At 40.2% G+C, this 12,471-nt stretch overlaps 1 protein-coding gene across 1 annotated transcript; it reads left to right on the top strand.

Annotated features, from left to right (window-relative positions):
- Positions 1-474: 474 nt before the first annotated feature.
- Positions 475-9,512, top strand: LOC118744220 (centrosomal protein of 131 kDa). Its single transcript, XM_036477086.1, has 14 exons — positions 475-917; positions 986-1,300; positions 1,351-1,577; positions 1,650-3,208; positions 3,267-3,396; positions 3,484-3,621; positions 3,721-3,958; positions 4,029-4,211; positions 4,290-4,507; positions 4,575-4,800; positions 4,867-5,078; positions 5,140-5,311; positions 8,945-9,066; positions 9,142-9,512. Exons 1-14 carry the CDS (start codon positions 891-893, stop codon positions 9,272-9,274), a joined length of 3,900 nt encoding a protein of 1,299 aa, XP_036332979.1. The 5' UTR covers positions 475-890; the 3' UTR covers positions 9,275-9,512.
- The last annotated feature ends 2,959 nt before the right edge of the window (positions 9,513-12,471 follow it).

The raw sequence follows: 12,471 nt of genomic DNA, 5'->3' as shown, positions 1-12,471 counted from the left end.
GTAGGTATAATGTATGTACGCACAATACGAATATTTACTTAGAATGCTTTGTGCTCCATACATATGTACATATATATCGTCACCTGAAATGCAAAAAGATGTAACAACATCGCAAATGAAATGGAAAAAGTCGTAATTAATATTTTAATTTTTTTCATAAAATGATGTGGGAGTTGTTAATCGATGAAATCCATCATATAAATCAAAAAGTAACTTTTGAATTTTTTATTAGTTGTGACTTTTTGCATTTCAACGATAATGTTTCTTACGTCTTTTTGCATTTCAGCTGACGATATGTACGTACATACTTTCTAAAAACACTCACCCTACACTTGTGGACAGCTAGCGAACAGTTCTCGAAGGGGTAGATTTTCCCGAAGCAAGCGAAGAAATGTCTAGATGTGTGCGTGCAGAACTACAGCTGAGCAGGGTGCAAATATGTATATATTCACCATATTTACGTTGACCAACTGTGTCCAACACGTGCTCAACGTTTAATCAATACAAACGTGAAACAATAACAAAACGAAGCACTGGGCTATTAGTAATAAAGCCGGGCTGATTGGCCAAGGGTTGATAGAGAACGTAAACAAAGGCGACACAAGCGAGTTACCAAACAACTTGTAAAATGGCCAAAACAAAGCATAGGAGGACACCTGCTGGTGACGCGCTCAGAAACGATTTGGTAGCCAAACAGAGGTGATGTTTGTCAAAAGCTGACATTACAAAAAAAAAAAATTATAAATAAAAATTAAAAATATTGGAGAAAAATTAATTTCTGATTTCGCTTCTTAACTTAATTTGCTAAGCACTCGGAATTCTTAAAAAAAATTGAAAATTAAATAAAAAGTGAAAACCCATCAGTTCTGCATGTGCTTGGACTGTGTAGCATGGATTTGTGCCTGCGGGGGTCGCAGGTAAGCAGCATACTCTATTACCTATAGTAGAAAATATTAAGTTTAAATTGTGCCCCCTATACCTCCAGATAAATTTAGTTGAACGTCAGAAACCGCGTCCCAAATATAACTCTCAAACAAATCTATACAACACGAGTGCCAATAACAGCCACAACGGCAGTAGCAGTCGCCTCAACAACTCCAACATCCGCACACGTCCACGTTCGGCACAATTCTTCACGAAACGCAGTCGCTCTTCACCTTTTCTCAATCGTCCACAATCGGCAGAGCCCTGCCAATTTAGCGCTGCTAGCGGCATCGGTGTTGGGCGCGCGTTAGGCAGTAATTCTGGTCAATACTGTGACCGTGGTGGCGAGTACGCGGCCGATAAGTTTAGCAAAAATGTAAGTCGGCTTTTTGATTGCATAATTTTTTACTGTTCATCCTTTTCCAGAAGCGCTACCAGTCGATTTCTTCGTCCAATTTACTGAAGCTACTGCTAGATGAGCCGATAAAGCGGTCCTGGCTTTTCCGTGGTAGTGTTTCCTCGCCAGAAACGCAATCAGAACAGAGTAGCGCCAGGAAGTACGCGCCAACTCCCACAGTTGGTAGCAGTGTGGAGATCGAGAAGTTGAGAAAGCAGCAGCAAGTGAGTGGAGAGAATAATAGATTCAGTATGAGGTAAGTTCTTTAATGGGATATTCTAATTGGCACACAACTCCCACGCTATTAACTACTTTTTCTTCCACCCAGTGCTTCAACTTCGCGCCTCTCTAGCGCCACTTCCGCTTCGAGTTATTCACGCGAGAAGTCGGCCGCTTCCACTGCCTCAACCACATCGCTGCGCGCTATGGACTATTGGCATACAGGCACTGCATCAATGCTACAAAACCAATCCAAGCCCGATCTGCCAGGGCGTGTGTCTTTCTCTAAACCCAATACCACTACACAGTATGAACCGAATCTCAGTCTCAGCGACTGTGAGAACGATAAACAGAAGACATGTGATTTTTCGGCCGCTTCTAACCGATCTCAAGTTGAGCGCTCCATTTCTGCGCCTGGACCTGCAACTCTGCCAGCTGGCAATAGCTTTAGCACAAAACCCGAATTCGCGGCACCAACTGTGTCTTCTGCTGAACTTTCTACTGCAGCGGGCGCTAAAAAGTCGGTGCATTTTGGCGCAACTGCCGGTGGGGAAGGTATACTCGCTGAGACTTATGAATACCCCAAGTGTCCGTCAGAGAATTGTTCTTGTAGTACGCGTAGCTCATCGACAGCGAGTAGCACACAAGACGTTGTTACGGACGCGAAGTGCGCGTGTGACTCGCCGACTTGTAAATTTAGTGCAGAGCGTATGTTGAGGAGAACAAGTGTGACTGGTGCTGGGGATAAAGTTGATTTTTCACTTAAGGATGGCGCACCGAAGCAGTGCTCGCCTACAGAGGAACTCAAAGTGATACGCGATTATAAGAGCGTCGTTGGTGATCAGCTGGAAAACTCAGTTGTCAAACAGATACTTGAAGAGGACAAAACAAAATTTGTTGGCTATGAAAGCTCTAATAACACACGTGAAATGTCAACGTACTTGGATAATTACGTCTCGCCAACTAAGACGAATGTTTATTCAGATAAGCCCAATAATTTATCTGAAGCGAAGCAGTCAACGAATTTCAAAAGTGGCACAAAAAAGAATTTAGCCAGCAGCACTGCCAACGAGCTCAATAAGATGGATAATAATTTGGAAAGCAATTTGAACAGAAATACTTCGTACGCTGGCACTAGTGAAACAGTCATCAATAATTACCTAAAAGTAGCTGCGACCACACCGCTAATGACCAAGAAAAAAGAGAATAATCGCCCAGACTCTGGCGATAAACAGCCGCAAGTGAATGGCAAGAAGCCGCCAACAACAGCATCTACGAACAACAATCAGCCGCCGAAGGGTAAACGTAATGGCAATGCTAAGCTGAAGAAATCAACCAGCTTTGGTAGTCTCCGTGAGGATTCCAGCCTGACTGAGTTCAATATAGACAAGGTGGATAGCTGGATGTCCATGTATGGTGAGAGCATGCAAGATCGCAAAACTTTGGGGAAACACAAGTCGCTGGATACAGATTTTGATAAACTAACAGGAGAGATCAGCAGCGGAAATGGTTTAGACATAGGTGCCCAAGAAGACGATGAGCTGGCGGAGCGTAACGGGGACGAGCCTGGCGATAGTGGATCACAAGTGTCTACGCGATCGGACGGAGAGTCCACGTATGATGAAATCGTGTCGGTTATTAAAGAGATCGATGAGGACAAAAAGAAAGGTAAGTGTTGTTAGGATAAATGTGAATTTGGAGACACTTAAGAGTCATGCATTTGCAGATAACTACGCTGAAAGGGCGGCTAATGCGTTGGAGCTGAAGCTGAATACACAACCCGATACGGTGACTTTGCCTTCGACACGTAGCGATCTGACTAACAACGATACGTCTAAGTCGCCGGATAAGTACACGTGAGTTTATGAAGTTTTGTAGAGATGACTTAAGAGGATGAAGCATTGGCGAATTAGTTGCACTTACGAGCAAATATTTCTTTTCAGGGACATACTTAATTATTTGGATAATGTAGAAGATAGTTGCGATCGCACTTTACTCGAAACGCGTCGCTCTATACCGGAATCAAATCGCTCTGAAATGGAATTTGTCGTGGAACCCGATATAGCCGAGGATGTGCCTAAGTAAATAGCAGTTTGGCCGATTACTTTTTCACTCAACGCACAATTTATATTTGTTTCTCTCTCTATCTCTCTCTTTCTGCTTCTCTCGCCGATCTTCAGACTAGCCGATCTACTCATGCTGCCCAATCACCAGCTCGCACGTCGTGTCATTGCGTTGAGTTTGCGCGCCAACGAGCTCGCCAATGCCGTTTACCTTTCCAAAGAGCATGTGATAAAAGTACGCACTGAGAAACAGAAATGTATACGAACTGAGAAGGCGCATGCGGCAAATCGCATGCGTGAACAGAAGAAGCATTACGAGACAATTGTGAAGCGCCATCAGGGCTTTATAGAGCAGGTGAGTGTAAGAGTTGACTTATTTAAGCGAGACTTATTTTTTGACTAACAACTTAAACTGCCTTCCATAGCTGCTTAAGGATAAAGGCTCGTTGTGTGAGAAAGTTGCGGCGCTCACACGTCGCTTGGAGAGTCAAAATCAAGCATGGGAGCACAAGCTGGAAGCGGAGGTAGCGCGAGTGAAGGAAGTTACGTTGGCTGGTGAGAAAATCAGACGCGAGCGCTGGGTGCGCGAAAATACAAAGAAAATTAAGGTACCAGTACTTTCAACCAATTGATCACTTACATATATTGCTTATACATTTGAGTGTCATCATACACTTCTCTTGCAGGAACTCACAGTGAAAGGTCTAGAAACGGAAATCAATAAAATGACTTGCAATCATCAGCGCGAAGTAACTGAGCTCAAGCAGGCTCATCAATATCAACTGCTGAATGCATTAGAGGAGGCGCGTTTAAAGCATGAGCAAATTGAGAATTCCATACGTGAGTCGTGCGCACAAGACCGTGAGTCGATTATAGAGAAAGAGCGGCTCGCGATACGCGAGAGGTGAATACAGTAAAGGCGCAAATATTTAAGAGTTGCTAAACAGAAGTTCGGTTTCCTTTTGCATTAGATTCGAGCGGCAATTGGAGGAGGAGCGCAAATGTTTCGATGAGCAGCGCCACAAGCTAATTGAAGAATTCGCCGCTGAGCGCGAGCGGCTACACCAAGAGCTAAAGGCAAAGGACTCGGATTATCAAGCACGTCGTCATGAGTTACAGCGCGAAAAGGAAATGGAGTTAGAGCAAACAGTCGCCGAGTTGCAGGATAAAATGTTCAAGCAGGAGGAGAAGTATCAGGTTGGTGTGCACGTTTATCTATTACGACGAAATACTATTCTACAGAAAATCTTTTTGTAACTTTAGAACCGCATCAATACCATCGAAAAGCAGTACGAAGCAGATTTTGAGCTGTGGAAACGCGACTATGAGAACGAGTGCAAGGTGAGGCAAGTGGAGAAAGAGAATACGATTAGGCAACACTATCGCACCGAGCGTGATCGTCAAATCGATGCGATAGTCAATCGTATGGATTCAGAGGCACTCAAAAATGCCGCGGAGTATGAGACGAAGTTGAAGTATGTGCGAACGGAAGCGATGATATTAAGAGCGTGTAACTAATTAAAATAAATTTTATAGTCGTTTGAAGGAGAAATACGAAAAGGATTTGGAGCTAGTCGAGAATGCTGAACGTGTGTTGCGTGAGAAATTTACAGAGACGCGTAGCTCCTTAGCGGAGGCGGATGCGCAAGTGCGGAACTCAGAGGCGGAAATTAAGCAGTTGAAAATGGAGTTGGAGCATAGCAAGAAGGTAAGTTGGGGAAATATGTGCTGACGAAGGTAGGGCAAAGACAAAGGTTTCAGGTGAGAGAGTTGCAAGCAGATCTTTGAAAAGAGAGATCTATAATTCGCGCTTTACATTATAACTTTCGGATGGAAGTAAGGCGGTCTGGTTAGATTCTCGTGGCTGTCCTCATCTGGGTTTCTGATGGAAGCAAAGTTGGACTTAAGGGTGCCCTTGATCATACCGTTCAAAAATGTATTGATGTACATAGACACGCCTATGTCTAACTAGACTCAGGTGGGGGCAAAGGAAAATTACAACATTAGTCGTTCGCCGAAAAGGCGATTCTGCTGGCGCGAGTGCCCATAAGGCATAGGTCCTTTATGATCCCTAAAATCAGTCGGATTTGAGAGTGTTCCAATGAGCTTGTGACCGTGTGCACTTCCTAGTCCTAAGTACAAAGTCGCTCAAACGATGATTCTATAACTAGTATAACTCGAGAAGGGAGGTTCTTATAAATTTTCAATATGTCGTTAACTTCTACAATTTCAGAACTTTATTTTTAAGAATTGGGATAACTGTAGATTGGAAGCAGACATTGTCTTTGTGCTGGGGTAGGTCGTTGGCTGGGGTAATACTCAGGCACCAATGGGCCTTGCAGAGGATCCATTACCCAGCTGAGAGGCGAATTCAATGTATCAAAGGAGGAAGAGAGATCACAGTGATGAGAGAATAGGCAGCAGTAGAGATTTTGGCCTTTACGGAGACGATAAGGGAAACAGTTGCTGTTCTTGTGACAGTATAAATTATTGCCAACAAATTGTGTGGAATGCTTAGTGGTAACAGTCGAGTAGAGATAAAACAGGGTAATTTCAAGGTCGCTTAGTCGCGGATGCTGTAGTGTCGAACTTCTGCACTTCTCATCTTTTGCAATTGAAAAGGCGACGAAATTCTATACAATTGCGTATTTGGGCATCGCATCTTCGATAGTCTCCAGCCTCAGTACCTCGCGAGATGAAACTTCTAGATGAGCTGGTTGTGCTTCAAGCCGTTCGCAATCGAACAACATATGTATGTTTCACGTCTCCTCCTACGCCAAATACATGACATCTTTCGCAGTCATGAGGCATGATTCGGTAAATATTGCTTCTAAGAAACTGAGTTCTCCGTGTTACCGTGATATCCATACTGCTATAGGTACGTGGAATTAAAGTGTACGTCCATCTGCCGTTAGACGATGCGTCTCACCGACCTTGCCTTATTTGATGTGATGAAGCTTTTTCTCCCTGTATTCATTCGCTCTGCCCTCTCGTCCTATGTCCCCTTTTCATACGCGAGAATGTCAAATGGTAGCCTGCCAGCTGTTTTAAAGGCGCTGATAACCCGGATAGCACTTGGTCTGTACACCGACTCACGCATTACCCTTTTAAAACTTCTTGAACCGCTCACATTTGAAATAATTTTCGTGAGTGAACTATTAAGTTTTGTGGCCTTTAGAGAAACATATTCAGCATGCTGTCGAAAGCTTACACTGAGGGAAAAAATTTTACAATTAAAAAACAACGTACTAAATTAAAAAAAATACGCATATGAAAGAGCACCAACCCAACTCGTTTTAAATTTGAGTATGTACGTTATAAAAGATGTCGTTGTGAAGTGCACACATGCTTTTTCATAATTAAGAAAAAAAAAAAGAATTTAAAGGAAAAAAATAATTTTTTATGTCCGTCTGATGGTAATTGAATCCGGGTCCTCTTGGCAACAACCAATTGTTTCAAGCGTCTTAGTGCATTTAGTGCGCGATTAGTGCATTTGTACAGATAAGCATGTATCATGCATGTGTACGTGTGTATGTGTTATCACCGCTGTGCATGCTTTGTATACATATACTTTCTAAATGAAAAGGCATCCGAGACGTGCAAAACGCCATCCGTGCAGTAAAAAATGCTTCATTTTAATACGGGCGTATTTGAATTGAATATTTCCATTATACATAGTGTAAGTATAATGGAAGTATTAAATTTTTCACTTGATTTAATACGTACATTTTTCACACATAGCACATGAGGACTTTTACCTTACAGTCTGTAGACTTACAGTCATGGGTCTAGGCGAAAACCAACAGGGAATATTGTTACTATGCCAGTACAGTTACCATAAACTGAAATTGTACGGTCCTATACTTGCTAATCAAGCGAAGCATAACTCTTGCCAACAGGTGCTACTTTGGGCAAGGTAGGCAATTGAAAAGTAGAGCTTTTTACGACGAACAAAACCCCGTCTTATTATATGGCCAGAAACGTGGACGATGACGAACAAAGATGAGAAGGCTTTGGAAGTTTTCGAGAGAACTGTCTTTTGCAAGACCTATAGCCCTTCGCGTGGGCGACTGCTACCGAAGAAGATGTGGAACGACCAACTGTACGAGAAACACAAAGATTGCGCTGGCTTTTGCAAGTTGTACGTACGGCTAAAGACGCTCCTGTGAAAAGATCTTTCGACTCCATAGCCCTGGATGGACCACGAAGGTAAGGGCGCTCACGAACAAAATGAAAGAACCAAGTGTAGAAGAACCTATCTGCAGGATGTACAAATGGCGCGAATTCGCAAAGGAGAGAGGCAATTGGCGAACTTTTCTGGTCTCGGCCTAAGCCAACAAACGTTTGTAGTGCTAAATAAGAAGAAGAAGTTTTTGATCGCAGCTACTTTCATGCGCCAGTTCAGACATTTCCGAATCGCAGTTATCCCTGAAGAAATTACATTCAGTCCCGTGCACTGCACAATTCTGCCTCGTTTTGGCATGGATCGTTCCTCCGATATAATACTACTAAATAGACACACTTGAAGTGAGTACGTGGATGAAATCGCGTACATATTTGCCTAAAACTGATGCAGTACTCTGTGAGCAACCGAGGCCACATATCACAGGCCTTTATTTTCAAAAGTCTGGTTTGACAAAGATTCGATAGAGCAGAAGTCGAGGCAAATAAGAAGAAAGCTAGGGAAGGTTAGATAGGAAATTATTTATGCCAGATTTCTCATTGAGCGTAGAAGCCTATTGTAACCTACTTATTTGAGTCATATGCGCAGTTGTGCGACTAATGGGGCAATTTTACCCTTTTTAAGCGCCAATACCCTTTGACCCGACTTTTTGAACATTTTGATTTTTTGACCCTTTTCCAAAATCATGAGCGCCTTTGCCCCTTTTCAGAGATTTTTAATGAAATGTTAACGGAACCATGATATTTCCTCCTGTAAGTACTAAAAAATGCATCACTTACAACTTTTAAAGGAAATACAACTACATTTTCTTTTTAAATTCAACAGATTTATTCTTTTACCAGTAAAGCAAAGGCAAAAATAATATGTTGACCCTTTTTCCGCCAATGACCCCTTTTTTGGGACTTTCTGAAAAGTCCCAACGGTAACACTGCTTATGAGCTGGAACTCTAAGGGAGCAGTCGGATCTTATCCTATATATGTATTAAATTAAATTAAGGTGGACATAGAGACAAAAGAAGCCATTTAAGAAACAAGTTTAACTCTTAAAAACTATGAGCTATGAGCCGGTTGCGAATTCATGTGCCGCTGCCAAATTGGCTACATTTACGCGAATTGTTCGCTAAAAATTACTTGAAACACCTCCGCTTCTCTTTTCAGATGTGCAACGACTTCCTGGCGGAACGTGATCAACTTCGTGATAATTTACGCAATGAAGTGCAGAGCGAGGTATCGGCCGTAAAAATGGAGCGTGACAATGAGATACAAAAGATACATAAAAGGTTGGTAATTGAAGAATAAATTAAGTAAGCAAAGCATTTTAAAATATTTTATTTTTTATGTATAAAATCAAAAAGGGTACAACAAGCAATTGAGAAAAAGGATGCCACCATCGATTTGCTGCAAAAAGAGAATGGCAGCTTGCGTGAGCGTTGTCTTAAATTGGAGACGGTTATCAGGCAGCAAAGAAAGGACTATTGTGTGAAGTAGGGAAGTTATACGGAATAAAATAACTCACGAGATTACTTCCAAAGCATATTATAGTTAGAGGAAAGAAAATATATTCATTGAAAAGGGAAATTACGATAAAAAAGAACTGAAAATGAAGTTTGAAAAATATTTACTGCGACATGTATGTCGAAATGGTGGAATGCACTGCATGCCACTGAAGAAAGAAAAGAAAAATAACGCGTTGGATAATCTCTAAAGAAGTAGATTTAAGATTTTTGAAGAAAAGTAAAGCTAAAACACGGTGGCATTGCGAACTTGCATTGATTTTGATTAGATTCGGTTAAACCGATTGGATATTTTTACGTAATCAACTTTTGAATTTTAACAGTACCGCTTAACTTAATCTTTTCTTTAATCCCACTTAGCTGTTTTTGACTAATTTTTTTTATGAAAAAAAAAAAACAAAAGTATCTCAAGTCCACTTAACAGCTTTTAAATTTGTATTTTTATTCAAAAAATCGTATTTAAATAATTTAAAGTAATGTGCATATGCATATTAATTTATCAATAAAAAATATGTATTAATTTTAACCGATTTCAAAAGAGAAGGAAGGTTATCAAGTCATCCGAATACTGGTTTTTTTATGTTACAGGTTAACTTTGGGACCACGTCAACGGTTTTCGATAACTGTTTTTTTTTTAACGAAAATGCGGTTCTTCAAGGGTGGTCCCACTCGAAGTAAAGCGTAGTACACACACACACACACACAAACTTTATTTAACATTGGTATTAGCAACGCATTTTACACTGCGCCTGAAAGCGCACTACAGCTTTCGTATACAATTTACCACACAAAAGTAGCTACAGTAATGGGTAACAACATGAGGACAACTGCTTGTTTGAACCCAAATTTTCAAATGGGAGTCGACGAGAATGCATTGCGGTAGCAGCTTGAAAAGGAACGTCTACGATTTTACAAAGAGTGCAGTGCAAATTAGCTACCGGAAGAACTCGGTTTGAGTTGTAGTAGGACTGTGCAACGCCTACTTACAAAGAAGCTCAATGTTAAACTATGGTTATAAAACAGCATAATCTACTTAGGGTACGTTCACACAGAAAGCTGGGCTGCGCCAGGCGAAGTAAAGCTGTTGTGTTTTCACACTGAACGAAGCGGAGCGTAGCTTTTTGTATAGAATCGGCCGTAAATATATCACACAATTTACCTTCAATGAAAAGCGACTAAAATATTCATTTTCATTTAATTATTTTGATGTTTTGTTCGCATCAGCATCAAGAGGCTGAAAAATCAAAAAAGCTGTAAACCCGTTCAAAAACCATGTTTTTGAGGAACCGACTTCACTGCGAAAAAAAAGCTTCACCAATTGGTTCGTTATAGACGTGATCCTGTGGTTAATGTTAACAAGGCATTGAGAAACTGGTTAAGCCTATGTGCGGCCTAAATTGGCCAGCTAGCTCTACTGTACACAGCTTTTGCTAAGTGCTTAGTAAAAATTTTTAAATCCGCAACTGATTTCAGCATAAGGCTCGAGTTAATTAATTTTTTTCTAAATTGTTTTCTGTGTGTAAAATATAAAGGTGTCAATTTTCTGCTTTATGTTGTTAAAATATTTTTTTTCTGCTAAAAAATGTACTACTCTAAACTTTAAATATTATTTTACTACTTACGACTTATTACAAAATAGCAAATAAATAATATTCAATAGTAACTCAAAATACTACATACAAATTTGTATGCATACATTATATTAGGGTGGTGAAGATATCACGTATAAATTTTGGTCCCGATTGGAGTTGGTTAAGACGCCTTCATAGGGTAATCTGAACTGTTTCCCACTGTGTGACACGCCTTAACCGTCTCCAATCGGGACCAAAATGTATATGTGGTATCTTCGACTATTGTAGTATCGACGTAGGGGTTGAGGATTAGGAAATCTGATGTAAAAATTTGCTTCCTACATTTAAGGACCACCCTAATTTACATATGTTCATATATTTGCATGCAAGGATAGTTTTCCTCATGATAAAAACATTACAAGGTAAATTCATTCTCTCAATTCGTCGGCCATGATTATGTTCTGACGTTTGCCAACATTTTAAAATCATATAAAATTGAAAATAAAAAAATTAAATTGTTCACAATTGTTGTTGTTTGAGATTGAAAATGAGAATGTGTGTGTGAGTTTGAGTTTTGATTTTAAAATTATATTGTTGGCAAACGTCAGTGCGTCAATGGTTTTACCTTGTTATGTTTTTATCATGGTTTTCCTACTACGCAATGAAACTACTACAGCAAACAAGAAGCCTCTAAAAACAAGTAACACACTCGTAGTTCTCAATTTTCATGAGTTTTGGGGTGAGTTGCTCTTCCTTTAGCCTTCAAAATGTCTTTAAAGTGTTAATATTTAGGTTACACTGTCTGAATCCGAAGAAAGGGGATGGAATTTGCCACCACCAAAATTAAACTACGTCTCAAATACTTCCTATTACACCCAACTAGTAATTTATGCTATACTCTCTCAATATGTGCTAGTATTTACTATATCTATGCATTGTTTTGCTCTCTTGTTTACATATAAGTACATATATTGGGTGGAAGTGTCTAGTGGGCGCGCTGACTAAATACTTCGCTATAATGTACGAGTATCTATTAACTATTGGCGCCGTTTTTACTACAGCGATATTGAAATTGATGCAATGTCATTTCTTTATTACGGAAAAATGCATACATTTACTGATGTGCATACCCTGTAGGAAAATTTCTAAGTAAGTACAAAGGCTGCCATAGTTTACTAATATCCGGTAGCACTTAAGTGCAATTCTTGCACAGGGTAACATTAACAGTGGTTGGCAATGTGAAGTTCTCATAGACAAAGTGGAATAAGAAGGACTTTCAGAGTTAGTTCTTTGAAAGCTTTTATGTCCTAAGAAGAACTATGCCAAACAATAGCTTATTTATTACTCCATTAAACAATAATAAATTGCATAATGAAAACTAATAAATGTTGGCGTTTTGATAGCAAAATCAATGTTACCCAAGAAACGTGTGTTGGAAAAATAAGTTGTCATTCGCTCACTATTCACTGGGTTTCAAAGTCCGACATCATCTATGTAGTATTCATTCGGCATACGATTTGATCAACGTCGAGAGTGAAATATTTACGATTCCTCAATTTATGAGAAACCTTTTTTATAGTCTACCTTATATTACGCAAGG

This window comes from Rhagoletis pomonella, unplaced genomic scaffold (genome assembly GCF_013731165.1).
Source record: "Rhagoletis pomonella isolate Grant_MI unplaced genomic scaffold, Rhpom_1.0 Rhpom_scaffold_00008, whole genome shotgun sequence".
Lineage (NCBI taxonomy): Eukaryota > Metazoa > Arthropoda > Insecta > Diptera > Tephritidae > Rhagoletis > Rhagoletis pomonella.
The sequence above is the reverse complement of the archived record's forward strand: the minus strand, read 5'-3'. Positions and strand labels throughout refer to the sequence as shown.